The sequence below is a fragment of the Pelophylax lessonae genome (genome assembly GCF_965119305.1).
Source record: "Pelophylax lessonae genome assembly, chromosome: 12".
NCBI classification, from domain to species: Eukaryota; Metazoa; Chordata; class Amphibia; order Anura; family Ranidae; genus Pelophylax; species Pelophylax lessonae.
The window spans coordinates 106,729,094-106,747,610 of record NC_138779.1 but is presented as its reverse complement, the minus strand read 5'-3'; the positions used below and the strand labels follow the sequence as shown (position 1 = coordinate 106,747,610).

The following is an 18,517-nucleotide window of genomic DNA, read 5'->3' as shown; positions in this document are numbered from 1 at the left end:
AGTGGCAGGATGAAGCTGCAGCCTGGCTGCTATCTCAGTTAGAAGTCCTCAGCATTGTGAATAGTTCAAGTGTTGGAGTATCCCACTCATCCCTTCTCCCATCCCAATATTAAATAAAACAACAAAAACAACAACCCCTAGACTGTTCATTGACTGAGCCAAGGAAGTAAAGTGTTAAGATTCTGCATGCAGTTTCTACGGGTAACCCAGGGGAATCTAAAAGTGTGAAAAACCAGCAGCCCTCAAGGGGGCAGCGCTACATCCATATAAAATTCATAAAAAAAGAAGTACAACAATACTTATACAGCAAATGTTTTTGACTCGAGCTATTGATTCACACAGGCTGAACACGAACAGAGTTCTGGGCCTAAAAGCTAAGAGTTAACTGTGAGATGAAATGATATAAGTGTCTGTTCGATACTAAGTGTTTTTATATAATCCTATAATGAACTGTCTACATACTTCAGTGATTTTACAGTAATTGGCATGGCTGCTGAAATTAGTTAATAGCTCCCCCCTCCCATACACTTTTCTTTGTATTTTTTCTTGCAAGCGGCATTGTGCTGAGCTTTGCACCAGTTTTAAAGAGAAAAAAAATGAGTTCTGTTATAGGAAAAATACAAAACCCATTTCTATTAAAGGTTAGACATTTTTAGTTATGACTTTTATGTCAATGATTGCAGGACCAGAGTAATTTATTGTTGTGTTGGTATTATTGTAGATCCACTGGCTAGGGCCAGACAAAGGCCTTTAATACAGGACTGAAAACCAAACACAATTTTCACAGTTGGTACTTTGAGATAGTCTGGTTTCATGTAATCTGTTAGTACATCTGGCAATGCTGCTGTCTACTGTGCCCACTGTGCTCCTTCATCCAGAGGGGCACTCAAATACAGGAGGTGAGTTATTGGCCAGAACACCAGGTGAAACAGAGGGAAAAAGCTTAAAAAAAAAAGAAAACAAATGCAGCTACCCCATCTAATGATTGGTAAGCTGCAATATATTACATTTTTGTTTTTAATACTGCTTGAAGAAACACATAACATTCACAGAATAAAAGTGCATGAAAAACAATCAGGCCCACCCTCAAACATCCCTATATAACTGGGGTGGGGTTAGTGACCAATAGAGAGGCTCGGGTGTGATCAAGGTTGACTTTTCTATGGAAAGTCAAAAATTGCATTCAACCTCAGTTACCTAGATCTCTGAGTTTCCTATCATTTTGAAATGTGGTCTTTATCATTTGCTTGTGCATTTTTTTTATCATATGCTAAGTTTAAATTGCTCAAGTTTGTGACAGGTTTGCTTTATGTTATCGGTCAGCTCCAGTCAACAAGTGTTTTAATACAGATTTTAGTGAGACTGTTGCCTGCCACTTTGAACAAACTTTTAGTAGGCTTTTGCAATCTTCACACAGCGATAAATTGATTGAAAGCCTGCAGATTTTCTAAAGACTATTGCAAGGTACTGCCGGCAGCCCCATTATAGTTCTACTCCATAAGATTAGGTTTGCCGTGCTAACAGTAAATACAATGCATGTGACAACAGATAAAAAACTGGATTTTTGTCTTGCCATAAAATCCTTTTCTCTGATGTTCATTGACGAACACAGCTCCATATCTTCTTTGACCCTTGGGTTATGCTGCTCTCTCTAAGAGTAGGACAAGAGGTGGAAAATAATTGACTATGCCTATAGGGCAGTCCCAGGGGGTATACCCCCACTTCTTGCTATAGGACTTCAGTTTTGTAACAAGCAGTGTCAGAAGAATTCATAACCCAACTCAACAGAGGGGTGGGTGCTGTGTCCGTCAATGAACATCAGAGAAAAGGATTTTACGGTAAGACGAAAATCCAGTTTTCTTTTTTGTTCATTGACAGACAGCTCCATATCTTCTTTGACCCTTGGGATGTCCCAAAGCAGTGTCAACATGAGGGATGGGAAAAAACACAGTAATAAACATATTTCCCAAAAGGGCTAAGTGTAGCCAACCAAGTAAACCAGGAGCTCAACCAGGAACAACTGGAGCTTACCTACCAAAGAAAATACACCCTCAAGAGGCAGGAGCCTCTGCAACAACAGCCTGCAAAACGTTGCAACCAAAAGCAGCATCCGCAGATGCGATTACATCCACCTTGTAAAACTTTGTGGATGCGTGCACAGACAACCAGGTGGCCGCCTTGCAAACCTAGACCACAGTGTATCCTTGGCCTTCCATCATCAGGCGTCAATGCGCCCTTGCAGAACAGCACCTTAACAGGGAAAAGAGGAACTAGATCCTTAATAGAATAGGCCTGCACCACCGTCTGCCTGATCCCTCTTGAAATGGTCACAGCAGATGCAGCCTGCCCCTTAAGAGAACCATCCGTAAGGACAAACAAGAAATCTGATATGCAAATTGACTCAGTTGCCGCCAAGTACACCTCGATGGTCCGAACCACATCCAGGGAATGCAAGGCAATTTCTTTTGGATGTTTCGGCTTAGGACATAATGAAGGCAACACAATGTTTTAATTTAAGTGGAACCCCGAGACAACCTTAGGAAGGAACAACTGACAGGGGTGTAGTACCACTTTGTCCCTGTGAACCACCAGGTAAGGTGACCGACAGAACAACGTAGCCAGCTCTGAGACCCTGCGTGCAGAAGTAATGACTACCAAGAAAGCCACCTTCTGTGAAAGAGTAAGCAGAGGAAGTTCACAAATATTTAATAATAATAATAAAGCGTTTTTTGAAGAACCGACAGTTCCATATTAAGATTCCACGGAGGCACTGGGGACCTTACGGGAGGAGCCAGATGGCGAACCCCCTGCACGAAGGTTTGAACCAGGGAATTCGTGGCCAACGGGCGTTGGAAAAAAATTGCCAAACCTGAAATCTGATCCTTGATGGTGCCCAGGGCCAAACGCTGACCTTCACCTCTTTGTAGAAACTCTAGAAGACGTGACACCGAAAAGGAACAGGGGGGAAACCCCCCCAAGACTCACACCAAGTAATGTACACCTTCCAAACTTGATGATAACCCGATAATAAATCTTCCTAGAAGTAGATTTCCCAGCTTTTAACAGTGAAGAAATTACCAAATCCAACAACCCTCTGTCCTTCAGTACCTGGCTTTCCACAGCCAGGCCGTTAAAGCCAGCGACCGTAAAGCAAGATGGAAGATCGGTCCTTGAGACAAAAGATCTTCTTTGAGAGGGAGTCGTCGGGGGGCATCGGCTACCAGTCTTATCAGGCCTGCGTACCAAGACCATTGAGGCCAGTCTGGGGCCACCAGAATGACTGGAATCCCTTCTGCCTCGATTCTGCGCAGAAGTCTCAGCAGAAGCTGTAGCGGAGGAAAGGCATATATCCGACGATACTGGCCCCAAGGGGCCACCAGAGCATCTGCGGCGTCTGCTAGGGGATCCTGAGACCTTGCCACAAACCTCGGAACCTTCCGGTTGAGACGAGAGGCTAACACATCTCCTGGTGAAGGGACCATTAGCCCGGACTCTGGCAGACGGACTACCTCAGTCGGCAGGCCCTATTTTCCACCCCTTGAAAGTGCACAGCAGAGAGGGCTGGAACAAAGCGTTCTGTCCACCTTAGAATGCCAGCCACTTCTTTGGCCGCTAGGGCACTTTTGGTGCCCCCTTGATTGATATATGCCAATAGTCGTGGCGTTGTCCAATTGATTCCTTACTGGATACCCCTGCAGACGATCCATCCACTGGGACAGGCAAAGCCTGATGACTCAAATTTCCAGGATATTGATTGGCAGACTAGACCCCTCCCAAGACCAAACTCCCTGGGTCAATTCTGTGCCCAGGACACCTCCCCACATGGATAGGCTGGCTTCCGTGGAAACCACCGTCCAGTACAGGGGAAGAAAGGACTTTCCCTGCCGGAGCTCCGAGGAACGGAGCCACCACAGCAAGGATCTCCTCATACTCTAGCACAACAGGACCAGATTGTCCAGGGACAGAGGATTCTTGTCCCGTTTGGCCAAAATCTCTTTTTGCAGAGGTCTGGCATGAAACTGAGCAAACAGAACTGCCTCGAAGGTGGAGACCATCAAACCCAGCACTTGCATGCAAGTCCTGAGAGACGACCGGCGGTTGGATAACAGGAGCCATATGACATGCTGCAACTTCAGCAGTTTTGTTTCTTGAAGAAACATCCGAGCTGAGGCTGAATCCAGAGTCAGACCCAGGTAGTCCAATTTGTTGGATGGAGTCAGAGCGGATTTTTGAAAATTCAGCATCCAACCAAACTCTTGCAGAGTTCACAGAGTGATGTCCAAATAGTCCTGTAGAACAGACGGAGACTCTGCTCGCAGAAGGAGATCATCCAGGTACCCCAGTACCACAATCCCCCTTTGCCTGAGCAAGGCTAACACCGGGGCTAACACTTTTGTGAACAACCGAGAAGCTGAGGCCAGACCAAAGGGTAACGCCACGTATTGATAGTGCTCCTCGCCTATGGCAAAACAAAGAAAACGCTAATGTCTAACATATATTGGGAAATGAAGGTAAGCAACCTTGATATCGATAGAGGACAGAAAATCCCCTTGATAAAGGGATACTACTACCATGCGAATGGACTCCATTCTGAATTTCTGAACCCGCACAAAGCGGTTCAGGGCCTTGAGGTCCAAGATTAGATGGACCTTGCCCTCCTACCTGGGGACAGTAAATAGATTTGAATAAAACCCCTGAAAAAGTTCAGACTCTGGAACTGGTACAATGACTCCTTGTGAGAGCAAATCCTGAACCGCCCCGAGAAGGTCCTGTAGAAGAAAAGATCCTTGCCGGAGGCAAGGACCTAACCTTGATCTTGTAATTAGACTGGATCAACTTGTGGGCCCATTTGTCTTGAATGAAGGAGGTCCACGGGTCCAGAAAGGAGCGAAGACATCCCCCACCCCATGTACGGGTGAGGGAGCTACTTCAGGCAGAGGAAGACTTGTCTGCGAGGCCAGAGGAGCCCGCTTTTGATATACCAACCCAGGGTCTTTTGGAACCTCCCGAGAATATATGGGAGGATTTTTAACCCTTGTCCTGCGACCCCGCGGGACAAAAGGGCCGCTTGTGGGCAGAGAAGACTGGACTACGTTTATGGCAAGGCTCTCTGTTTTAAGTAACCTGCAGAAGCAGAGTGCTCTTACCTCCCATGAGACCTTTATTGATCTCTTCCATAGAAACTCCCAATAAGCGGTCCCCCACAAAGGGGAGATCCGTCAGCACATTTTTGGAGGCCTGATCCTCAGACCATAATTTCAGCCAAATCATGCGGCGAAGAGTCACCACTGTCACAGACATCCTGCAGGCCAAAGGAGCCGCATCCAGAGAGGCATCACACATATACTGTAACCCCTGTATCAACTGATCTGCCAGCTCAAAATCCTGGCGTAAAAGCTTTGCCCGTTCCGTCAAGGTCTTGGAGACCCAAGGTTATGGCAAACACCAGCCTCAAAATAGAACCTGCCATGGTAAAAAGGTTGCGGACTAGAGATTCCGCCTTCCTGTCTACAGGGTCTTTAAAAGACTTGAGCGTCCTCCACTTGTAGCAGTGTGGCTTTATTTAACCTTGAAACCTGAGAATCCACCCCTGGTGGAACTGTCAGTTTCTTTAAGACGGACTCCTCAAAAGGATACCTCCTAGCGAAACGCTAGGTATACCAACCATGCATTTCGGGGAACCCCACTGACTAGCGACAATTTTGTCGAAATAGGCATGAAAGGGGAACACCTTAGTCACCTTGGATGGTCTGCGGGTACCAAACTGCACCGGCGCATTAGCTGTGTCCTCCATTTTTTAATTTTCCCGCACTGATACAATCAGTGCCTCCACCAGCTCCTTTTCTTGTGCAGATGTAGTGGAAGAGGAATCATCCTCACTGTCAAAATACTCCAAGTGCGTGGACGCAGACCCCAAGGTGTGACTTGCGTCCGAGGTGGCCGGATCAGTCTCAGAATCCGAGGATGCAGCTTATGTAAAACCCCCCACCACTGCACTGATGGCACCACAGGTCCCAGCGCACCAAGCAGCGCTGCTATAGCAGAAGAGGGCATATGTACAGCCCCAGGAACTCACCACCACCAACTTAGGAGGACAGAGAGCCCAAAAGTCAGTGCAGCCCTCTACCAGGAATTTCTAGTGCCCTTCATGCTTTCCTCTGCTGACCAGCTTTATGGAGATGTTGATTTTATTTTCCAGCAGGGCTTGGCACCTGCCAACACACCCAAAAGTACCAAAATCTTGCTGAACGATCATGGTATTACTGTGTTTGATTGGCCAGCAAACTCACCTGACCTAAACCCCATAGAGAATCTGTGGGGTATTGGCAAGAGGAAAATGAGAGACACCAGACCTAACAATGCAGACGAGCTGAAGGTCGCTATCAAAGCAACCTGGGCTTCCATAACACCTCAGCAGTGCCGCAGGCTGATCGCCTCCATGCCATGCGGCATTGATGAAGTAATTCATGCAAAAGGAGCCCCGACCAAGTATTGAGTGCATACTATACTGTACATGGACATACTTTTCAGTAAGCCAACAATTCTGTATTAAAAATCCTTTTTTTATTGGTCTTATGTAATATTCTAATTTTCTGAGATACTGAAATTTGGGTTTTCACTAGCTGTAAGCCATAGCCATTAAAATTAAAAGAGAAAAATGCTTTAAATATATGACTCTGTGTGTAACACATCTATATAAAATATGAGTTTCACTTTTTGAATTGAATTACTGAAATAAATTACCTTTTTGTTGATATTCTAATTTTATGAGATACACCTGTATATAAAAGAATATTGGTCCCGGGATTTGATCCAACCACCTTGTGGTTTTGGTGTGCGTGGTGACATTACAAGCGTGAACTTCCCATAAGAATAACGTTGGGAGTGATTAGTACTTTCTTGCTTTTAATAAATTTACCATACAGTTTTTCACCATGTGAGTATCTTTCGATTTACTTTCCCTACGTGCTATGATGGAGCAATCCCTTCCATTATTTGTGAGACTGCACTAACTATAGAGGAGGAAGGAAGTGAATGGTTTCCATCTCTAATGATACTTTATTTATAGAGGACTTTTGACTCTTTTTGACTAAGAGTCCATAACTTCTGGTAAGAAGCCATTTTTTACTCTATGGCGGAGGTTCTCTTGGGTGATTCACTCTTTGGCTTGTCATCTATATTTATACATTGGACACACTTGCTTGGCGTATATGAAATTGGAACTTTCACACTTGGAACTTTCATGTTGTGTTATTATGAACTGTTTTATTACATGGGACTCACTTTTTGAAATACACTTGTTTTATATGTTGTCACATCGCATTGTATTTACTGTTAGCGCGGCAAACCTCATCTTATGCATGCTATTTACAATTCCATCCGAATGTTTTTTTTTTTTTTGCCAGCGGCTTATTTTTATTTGATCTACCAGCGCAATCATTTTTGTTTTTTTATAGTTGTACTCCAGGCAGATATAAATGATAGCCATGTACTCGTTAATACATTAGTACAAGTTTGACTTGGTAACTGCTTCTTGCAATCCGCTATACAGAATTTACAGACAGGTAGATGAAGGGGCAGAACTGAGAGCCAATCACAGAGCTCACATAAGCAGTGCCACGGCATTAAGAGGTAAACAGTGCCTATGTGGGCCTTGTAAACGGTTTTAAGTGAGTTTTCTTGAGGCAGGTCAGGTAAACTTTAAAACTTGTAGGAAGTGGAAATCCCCATTTCTTACACTGACTCATCCATTGCCCTTATTTTTACTAGGGAACTTCTATTATCAATTAAAAAATGTTTGTTAGGGATTCACTACCATGCGCAGGCGCACTGGCTCTGCTAACCGGCGAACGCCTGTGCGCGTGCGCTGAGGCTACCACTGATTAGTCCGCGGCTATTCTGCGTTCGCGCTTACGTGCACGCAATCCTCTTTGGCGCCAAGCGTCCTATTTAAAGCCAGTGATCACACTGAATCTTTGCTGTGTGATCTTCAGCTCTCCTGTTCCCTGTATCTAATATTATCTGCTGTTCCTGTTTACCTGACCCGGCTTGCCTTTGGACTCTGACCTCGGCTTGTCTTGACTATTCTTCTGCCTTATCCTGATCTGCTTACCTGTTACCGGCTATTGGTCCTGGACCTGCTTCTGGCTCAACCAGGGAATCTGGAGGACCGTGACCTGGTGTTAGCATGCATCCAAGTCCATCCCCACCATCTGGGGGCCCTGGTGAAAACCGGCTAACACTTAGACTCCGCGCCTCTGGTAATCCTGTATCACGCCAGACTTCTGGTGAGACATTCCTCTTACGTCAGACTCTGCCACGACACCCCTGACAAAGTTACAGCAGAGTCTGGACACTTACACTATATTACCAAAAGTATTGGGATGCCTGCCTTTATACGCACATGAAGGTTAATGACATCCCAGTCTTAGTCCATAGGGTTCAATATTGAGTTGGCCCACCCTTTGCAGCTATACCAACCTCAACTCTTCTGGGAAGGCTGTCCACAAGGTTTAGGAGTGTGTCTATTTGAATGTTTGACCATTCTTCCAGAAGCACATTTGTGAAGTCAGGCACTGATGTTGGACAGGAAGGCCTGGCTCGCAGTCTGCGCTCTAATTCATCCCAAAGGTGTTCTATCTGGTTGAGGTCAGGACTCTGTGCAGGCCAGTCAAGTTCCTTCACCCAAACTTGCTCATCCATATCTTTAGGACCCACAATTTTGAAAAAAAAAAAAAAAAAAAACACCAATATTTTTTTTACTCTCTGCTATAAGACATATCCAATAAAGAAATAAATAAAAAAAATCGAATTTCTTCATAAATTTAGGCCAATATGTATTCTGCTAAATGTTTTTGGTAAAAGATTAAATCCCTATAAGCGTACATTGATTGTTTTGCACAAAAGTTATAGCGTCTAAAAACTATAGTCTATTTACTGGAACTTTTATTTATTTATTTTTAAACTATTAATGGCAGCGATCAGCAGCTCATATGCAATATTGCGGCAGACAGTCTGACACTAACCAATGACACTAATACAGTGGTAAGTGCTAAAAATATAAACTGTCACTGTAATGACACTGGCTGGGAAGGGGTTAAACATTGGGGCGATCAAAGGGTTAACTGTGTGCCAACCAGTGTTTATGTGTACACAGTGTGGTGTTTTTACTAAGGGATATGCTGGACCTCACAAATGTGCTTCTGGAGGAATGGTTAATGATTCCCATAGACACACTCCTAAACCTTGTGGACAGCCTTCCCAGAAGAGTTGAAGCTGTTATAGCTGCAAAGGGTGGGCCAACTCAATATTGAACAACTGGGATGTCATTAAAGTTCATGTGCGTGTAAAAGCAGGTGCCCCAATATTTTTGATAATATAGTGTATATCAAACACCCCCAGGTATCCTACGGCTCTCTAGATTCTGTCTATTGAATTCCAGACATAGGTATCAAATGCTCAGAATAGTACTCCAGACAAAATTGCAATAATCAGCCACCATGGAAGAAGAAAAGCAGAGGCCACCCAAAGTGCGAATACTGCTAGGTATGTATTTATTAAAAGAGTGTAAAAAGGATACTAACTTTGTATTATCTCCACCTATATGGGAAGCTGGAGCGGACGCTTTGAGCGATCGCGGTGGAGGCTAACTTTGGCAGAGTGTAGTCATCCTGTTTCATGGCATGGAGTGAGCCTTCATTCCTATCTACTTGAGCTGTTTACTTTGACAAAGTGAAGAGCATCCAGCGACCAGGTTTGGCACACACATGGTGTATGTATTATTGCCAGGACACCTGGATTGGCATCCTGCATTCAAAACGAGCGGTCTGCTCGTGGGGTGTAGAGGTTGGATTAGGACTGATATGGATTGAGAAATTACCACCTGTATTGTGAACTATCCCCTTCGCTCCTTGCTCTATTGCCATGCTTGCTGCTTAAGATCTCCTGCTATGATTTTCTGCTTGCTGTGCCTTCTGTGCTGCCTCCCATTTTCCCGCCACCTACTCTCTTGCTCTATATGTCCATTCACCATCACTTCAACCATTCATCCATCTATGCCAGGACCACAATATCAATAGTCACATATGGACAGTAATCTGGTGTATTCAGTCATAGTATATGGTCGGCAACAGTCATTCGATGATCATTGAACAGTGATATAGATACGTTGTCCTTAGCCCTTATCATTCATGGACAGTGAGCACAGCTTATTCAATCTCTATCCCATGGTTATTCTTTGTACTCGGTAACCTAGATCTCTCCGGATGCTGCAACGGTGACAGACTTTCCATTGACCCAGATTGATTTGAACTTTTTTGATTTTTTGATTGTTCTGCACCTACTGCACTGTCTGGATTAGTCTCTTTAGGTGAGTTGTGTGCACACTGTTCCCCTATTGCCTTCTATCGCTTGTTGAGCGCTCATTGGGTTTATTGTAATGTGTACATGTGAGTGTGGCGTCAGCCACACTTTCTTTGGCACAGTTTAGACAATGTTGTCTTTATTTAATTGGTGATGGTGGAGGGTTCCAGTTTCTATTGTGTTCATTGATTTATTTGTATTTAATAAAGTTTGTGATATTTTTATATTTATTTGTGTTATTGACTTTTGTAACCATTCTCCGGTGGTGCATAGATATGATCCTTAGGGCAGTTCCTACTGGCTGCCAACTTTTCAACTCAATATTGAACCCTACAGCATGGGCGTCCGTAAGGGGGGCAAGTGCCCCCCCCTGGAATATCAGCTCCATTCCCAAATACAGTATCTGATTCCATACACACAATAGCTATTTCATTCTGTGCAGCGCAGCGCTGATCGCCACCAAGTCACCAACTCGATCCGCTCGCCGGCTCTGGCTCCCTCCTCTCTCCGTCCTCAGCTGCCCTTCCGACAGCTGCAGGGGGCGGGCCGGGGATTCCCTGCTGATGTCAGTCAGGAGGGGCGGGGCTGCAGCCCGCATAGGAGAGAGGAGCCTCAGCCTGCCCTGGAGAGAGGAAGCGGGACTCGGAGATGGGGACACACATGTGACATGAGGGGTGGCGGAGGGCGGTGAAGTAAGTCTGATTGTCACTGTCACTGACAATCAATTAGACATTTAGTTCTACCTCTTCTTCTGACAATTTGTCAGAAGATGTAGAACTAAATGTCTGATTGTCAGAAGATGTACAGTAGAACTAAATGTCTAATTATTGATTGTCAGAATCAGTGGCGGCCTTTTGATAGGGGGTGCAGGGGCGCCGCCCCCCAAAGTTTACAACCTAATATTTTCATTTAAAAAAAAAATAAATTTGTTCGTTCAAGTGTGCCCCGGGTGCCGGACTAATAGGTGTGTATTGGATGCATAATTTTTTTACAATCATGTGACTGAGGCTGAGCGCTTTATTGGCTGCTTCCAGATTTTCCTCAGGGCGCAGAGCGATGCGCTCCGAACACTCCCACTGTTCATTTTAGCATTGCTTTTTTAAATTTGTCCTGATGTGATTAGACGAGCGTAGGGCGGTGCTTTCAGCATCATCACAAAATCGCATCACTTTGGCTTCTCGTCCCATGGTGGAACACAACGCTAAGGCATCTCTCAGCCAGGCAGTGGCACGCCAGCCATGTTGTCACTGACTCTTGAGTCGCAATATAGACAGCTGAGCTGTCAATGAGTGAAGAGTGTTGAGAGGACTGTGTCTGAAGTTGAGGAAAGTTATTCAAAGGAAATCAGCCTGAATCCACGCTATCCTGATCTGGGGGTAAATGTTGATATCCAATGGTGCCTGCCCAGTGCCCAGGCTTTCAAGGCCTGGCTATTGGAAGGAATGCAATTATTGCAGATGAAGAAATATTACTCCAGCAGGATTGAGACTTTTCTATTGCCAAAAACTGCATGGAAATCTGAAATAGTTTTGTTTGCCCGTGATGACATGATAGCCATATCCAACATGGCTGATTGGCAGTAGATGTCTTCTATTACTGATAAGCATAATAAATATGGATTCGGGGAATATTTATCCTGCTGGAATAACATTTCTTCATCTGCAATAGTTGCTTTCCTTCCAATAGCCAGGGCTTGAAAGCCTGGGCACCAGGCATGTGTCACTTCGCTCCTATGAACAAGATTTTTCATCGGTGTGTTTTGATTTGCCCCTGCACAGAGACCTGACACAGAGTCCAGCATCATCCAAGACTCATGATGGATTTCACATCAATGCATACATACTACTGAAGGAACAGTGCCGCCGGTATATGTTCCTTTTGTGCTCAAGGTAAGGATGCCAAACAGCAGTGGACAGTCCATAAGGGGCGCTGGGGCACCCCCCCCCCTAATCTCTATGTGTCTGCCCCTAATCTCCTCCATGCTGGGCACCAGATGCGTAGAGATCTACGAGGTTTGAACATTCGCTATTGTCTTCCCGCTTTTCCTCCCAGCCAATCAGGACAGGAAGCGGGTCCTAAGACCGGATTTGCCGGGAGGAAAAGCGACCGGATTGGCTGAAAGGAGAAGCTGGGGAAGCCGTCTGCGACCTGAATGAGTTAAGTGTGAGGCTGGTGAGCGGGTTGGGGGGGGGGGGGGGGGTTTGTTTGCGGCCCCCCCCCCCAAAAACAATGGAGCACCAGCCGCCACTGATCAGAATGTCAGACTCAGAAGAAGATGTACAACTAATGGCATGAGCACTGCCACTAACTCACACAACATGATTGGTGATTTAAAGTGAAGGATATTAATCCTAGGGAATGGGATATTGGTGTCTTAGGCCCCTTTCAATAGTGTAAACCAAAAACAAAGGTTAGAAATTGCTAATCAGACAATGGCAGCTTGATCCTTCTACTGTATTAAGCTTTTGCATCAGGTTTCTAAAACCTTTGCATGCCTGCGCTTTATTTGATAATGACTAGCTTTATTTGATAATGACTAAGCCCCTCCACTTCATGACATTGTCATAAAAGGGGCGGGGCACAAAATGATGCCCCCCCGAAAAAAGTTCTGCCGATGCCCATGCCCTACGGACTAAGACAGGGATGCCAGTAAATTTCATGTGCATGTAAAGGCAGGCGTCCCAATACTTTTGACAACATAGTGTATATATATATATATATATATATATATATATATATATATATATATATATTATATTATTTTATTAAATGTAATATGTTTGCCTTTGGGTTTAAAACTGCTTTAATCAGGTAGACTCATACACTACATACTTGCTGGTAGATCTAAAGGTGATTGTATGCTGCTACTTTGTTTGGCCAGATTCGTCTGTTAAAGATAGTTGAAAAATATTTAATAATTTCTCTGTATCCATAATGTGTATTTTTTGCTTTTCTTTTTATTTTATTTTCTTTCCCCTCTTCAAACTGGCCTCAGCATCCCACTTGTGTGTTTTTCAATTATCTTAATTGCAATCAAGAATATGCCGCCCCTGTTTGACAGGGCTTTTTTTTTGTAAGTCTACGGCTGAAACGCGTTAGTATTTTACCATGTTGTACACTGCTGTAATAAAATGCATCAAAACGAAGCATTTGTGTGCCAGCATTTCTTGTTACTCAGTTGAAAAATAACAGACTTACTGGCGGGATCACCAGGTGAAAATAAAGATAAAAAGCATAAGTAAAACGTATGCAGCCATCACATCTAAAACTGGGTACGCTGCAATTTTAATACATTTTCGGGTTTGGGTTTAATACTACTTTAAGTTCAATGACACTCAAGTTGTGCCTAGAGTGTTTAATTTCATAGCAGGCTTTTGATCCCTCTCCAATAGCAACTTGGACAACACTTCTTCATAAAAGTTTACGGACAATAAATAAACAGATCTCTAACATTCAACATCATTTAATGTGTACAAATCTTGAGATTGCATAGAAAGATTTTCAATTTTTTTTTTTTTTCAAAATTTCGATTTTCGATGTTTCTGTGAAAAATATACAGATTCTGTTATAGGAACAATGTACAGTTCAAAATTCCATTTATCGCCTATTTTTTAAAAACACCTACAATTTGCAAAAAAAGGGAAACGTGTCTTGTTATCAAAGGAAACCCGGGCCTCTTACACTGGCTGTGAATGCTTTAATTGCTATAAAAAAAAAAAAAGGTAAAAATAAGGTTACATTATTGTGTGTTTTTTCACACCCTAACATCGCCAGCAAAAGATAAGGGATGAAAATAAGAAGAACAAAGTGTATTAGAAAAGGAATACAGAAGAAATCTCTACTGAAAGTATTTTGTTAGATTTTTTTTTAAGGCCCAAACTATAAAGAATGGGCGTAATGGAAACCGCTCTCGGTAAGAAATGATCAAAGGTCAGCTTGATAGGGACACTTGTCTTCTTGAAGTCTCTTCTTCTTAGTGTTTCGGAGGTGAAGAAAGTGGAAAGCAGCTCCTATTCAGCTTTTTGTGTCATAACGCCCTGGAGTTTGTACTTGAAGTGGTACAAATCCTTTTTCCCTGCATCATCCCTCTCCTCTTAGCGGAGACTAGACGAGTTCACACTGTAGAAGAGGACCGTGCGAGCATTATTGGCTTATGCTGGTAAGCTGAGCTTCTTTCCCTTTAGAACTGGAATTGACAAAGAAAATAAGGAGAGAATTAAAAAATTCAGCCACATTCACCTTCTTCAAAATGAGCTCATGATGGGGCGCATTTATAAAGAATTTGCAGAGGTTAGTAGGCTCTTTCCTGTGCTGATCAAATGATTTTCATTGATTTAAAATACAAAATACTGCATTTGGCCACTAGACGGAGCTCAGTGTCATAAGAATGTTCTAGGACACCTATATTGCCATCTAGTGGCCAAATGCAGTATTTTCCATTTTATTTTCTTTGCTCTGTGCAAAAAAAGTGTTGATTTTTTTTTTCCTGTGCTGGATACTAACATACATGCACTTTCACTGGGTGAATTGCTTTGCAGATTTTTTTCTCTTATAAATACACCCCTTAGCATTGCATAGATAATGATTTATTTGAAAAGGACATGTAAAGAGGGATTTTCATTCTTGATGACAAAAACCACTGAGATCCCCTCAAAACTGCAGAGGTTTTCCAATTAAATGCTAGGTGCATTTTATTTACAAAAAACATTAGACATGTTTTTGCAGGAAAAAAATGTGCATTTACGATTTTACCTGCAATCAGCAGATGTAAGGGTAGGGTTGGGGGGCATTTGAACCATGTTAAACATTACTCCCTAAATACGGGTGTAACAGTGCAAACGGTGAACTTAAGGCCCGTACACACATAGCGATTGTCGGCCGTAAATATTCGGCCAACGTCCGATCGGCCGATTGTCGGCTTGTTAGTATGATGCTTCCGACAACCGACTGCGACTTTTCGGCCGAACAGAATCTGGTGTGCAGCCTTTAAAATTTTTGTTGGCCAACACCAGAACGGCCGACAAACAGCAGATGAGCAAGACTGGGCATGCTCAGAGAAGAAAAAACACACGGAAAGTTAACCATCACATGACATCACTTCTGCAGTCGGCTGTTGTTGGCCGACAAAATTCGTGTGCAGTCTTTAGCACTTTTCAACCGACAGGACAGCACCAGACAAAAGACGGCCGATCGTTCGGCCGACAATCGCTACGTGTGTACGGGCCTTTAGCCTTTAAAGTGGTAGTAAACTGCTAGTGGTCCAAAAAAAAAAAAAAAAATTCCTGCAAGAAAATGTCATAATGTGCTAGTATGCATCGCACACTAGTACATTATGAGAAACTTACCTTAGAACGAAGTCCTCCAGCGCCGCAATGTCCCTGCTGAGACGGCTGACATGTTCCCCCGGTCTTCCTTCCGGGTTCGCGGCCTCCAGCTACATGAGTGGCCGGGGGCGCGATGACGTCCCTCCCACGGATGCACGCTGCTTCTGGCATGGGCTCTGAAGGTTGGGCACTGTAAGCCGGTGCGATTTGTCATACATTTTGGTCGTTTCAAACCGCATGACAAGTTTCACCCTATTGCTGGCAATGGAACCATTCAAATTGCAGCGATTTTGAAAAAGGATCCTGCACTACTTTTATCCCATTTCATTGTGACTTGCATAGACTTCTTTTAAAAGAATTTGCAAGCTGCAATGAAACTGATCTGCGGCTTTGAAATTGTGCTGAAGTAGCTCAATTTCAAAGCCGCAGTGGTGTGAACCAGGGCTTAATGACATAAGAAATCATAGAAATATGAGTAAATACAAAAGGTGCAAGAATAAAAAAAAGTCCCCAAAGTAATCCAAAAGGAAAAAATCCTGTGAAAGTGCAAAGAAGAATCCAGCAAAAATGCAGAATCTTCCAACAATCCCACAATGGCGCAGAACCCAGTGTGTGAATCCGCCCGTGAATAAACTAGAGAAATCGGACGCTTACCAGAAGAAACATGACCATTACTTATCCACAAAATGATCAGTCAGTGTTCATGGGGTTAATTCTGGCCACTCTCCAGCCAATTAATGGCCACTACTCCAGACCCTTGAGCCACAATGTAACTCATAAAAAAAAAAAAAAAAAGGAGCGCTCCTCCAATCCATTGCAGTGCGTGATGATGTCACTCACTAAGGCCCTGCCGGACGCATTTAGTCACAGATGACATCATCAGAGGAATGGCCACGTGGAGCCAAATTAGGATAGCCCATTGGAATGCTGAATGCTGGGATTACAGCGCATATACAAATTTTATTTATAATAAACATTTTCATGGGGTTTTACACTATGGAAGCGCTTCCCTTTGTTTTTTGAGTGAAATTGCGGCTCAAGGGTCTTGAGCAGTGGCAATCCATCGCCTGGAAGGTGGCCCTAATTAAACCCATGAGCACTGACTGACCATTTGCTGGATAAGTACTGGTCATGTTTCTTATGGTAAGCATCTGATTCCTCTGGTTTCTTCACAGGTGGATTTGAGTGGATTCACACACTGGGTTTTGCACCATTGTGGGATTGTTGGAAGACTACATTTTTGCTGGACTCTTTTCTTTCCACTTGCATAGGATATTTTCCTCTTGGATTACTTTGGGGATATTCCTATTCTTATGTAATGTGTTGTCTTTATTTGTAACACAACTCTGCACTTCTGATTTTATATACATATTAGGGATGCACCGAAATGAAAATTCTGGGCCGAAACCGAAAATGCAGGATGCCCTTGGCCGAAAACAGAAACCGAAAATGGCTTTTTCCCCCAAAAAAATTTAAAATAGATAGAACAAGGGCATACACCAAAAACTGCCACCCTGTCACAGTATATGTACTGTGATGGGTTGGCAAGAGGTTAATTTAATTACCAATGGTATTAGTATTATGCAGCATGAGGGGGTTAATGTATTGTCACTGCTGGTCACTCATCTATTAGTGACCGACCAGTGGCAGTTAATTAACCCCATTGTGCTGCATTAGTGAAACCAGTATCAGTGCAACCAGTGTTAATTAACACTGGTTGCACTGATACTGGTTGCACTAATGCAGCACAAAGGGGTTAATTAACTGCCACTGGTCGGTCACTAATAGATGAGTGACCAGCAGTGACAATACATTAACCCCTCATGCTTCATAATACAAATACCATTGGTAAGCTGCCTTAGCTCTCCCCCATCCCCCCCCCCCACTGCCTCAGCGTCCCCCTCGGCAGTACACCCTCCCCCCCTCTGGCTCAGCGTCCCTCCTCCCGGTGATGTCACTCCTACGATCTGTGTAGGAATGAAGTGACACACCTGGCTGGAGGGCGGGGGAGCGGCCGCTAATAGATATAACTATGTGAGCCTTCGATTCCCTGTCAGCGGGACTGTGTGTGAATGAGAACTGACCTGACACCGGGCGGGGGGAGCGGCCGCTAATAACTATAACTATGTGAGCCTTCACTTCCCTGTCAGCGGAGATGCATGCCTGACAGGGAAGTGAAGGCTCACATAGTTACAGCTATTAGCGGCCGCTCCCCCCGCCCGGTGTCAGGTCAGTTCTCATTCACACACAGTCCCGCTGACAGGGAAGGATCACATAGTTATATCCATTAGCGGCCGCTCGCCCCGCCCTCCCGCCTGGTATGTCCCTTCATTCATACACACATCGTAGTAGTAGTGACGTCACTGAGAGGCGGGTGGCCGGCCAGAGGCGGGACTTTTAAAACCTGCCCTGCGCTGCGCCCTCACCCTTCCTCACGGCGGCCATATTAATTTTGGCAATGTTAACCCATTATCGGCCGAAATGGGATAGGCTCATTTTCGGCCGATAATTTCGGTGGCCGAAATTTCGGTGCATCCCTAATACATATCTTGAGGTTTAGTATTGCAGATTTTATTTGTCCATTTACACAGAGAGCGCATCTCAGCCCCGTCCCACTCTCTTCTCATTGGCCCACTGGCTGTGATTGATAGGCATTGGCTCCCACTGCTGTTGCGGCCAATAAGAAGGGAGAGACTCGGGAGAGCCGCTACTCTTGTGCCCATTACTTGATCGAGATGGGGCTCAGGTAAGTATTGGGGGGGCCGGGGGTCATCCTACACACAGAGAGTGTTTTACCTTCATGCATAGAATGCATGAAGATAAAAATTATT

General features: G+C 44.2%; 1 protein-coding gene across 1 annotated transcript in view; it reads right to left on the bottom strand.

The window, feature by feature from the left end:
* Window positions 1–14,212: 14,212 nt before the first annotated feature.
* KDELR1 (KDEL endoplasmic reticulum protein retention receptor 1) overlaps window positions 14,213–18,517 on the bottom strand; it is a 73,826-nt gene continuing 69,521 nt past the window's right edge. Inside the window, exon 5 of the mRNA XM_082274540.1 lies at window positions 14,213–14,548. Within this exon, the coding sequence (XP_082130666.1) occupies window positions 14,514–14,548 (35 nt within the window). The 3' untranslated portion in view covers window positions 14,213–14,513. The remainder of the gene's footprint in view (window positions 14,549–18,517) is intronic.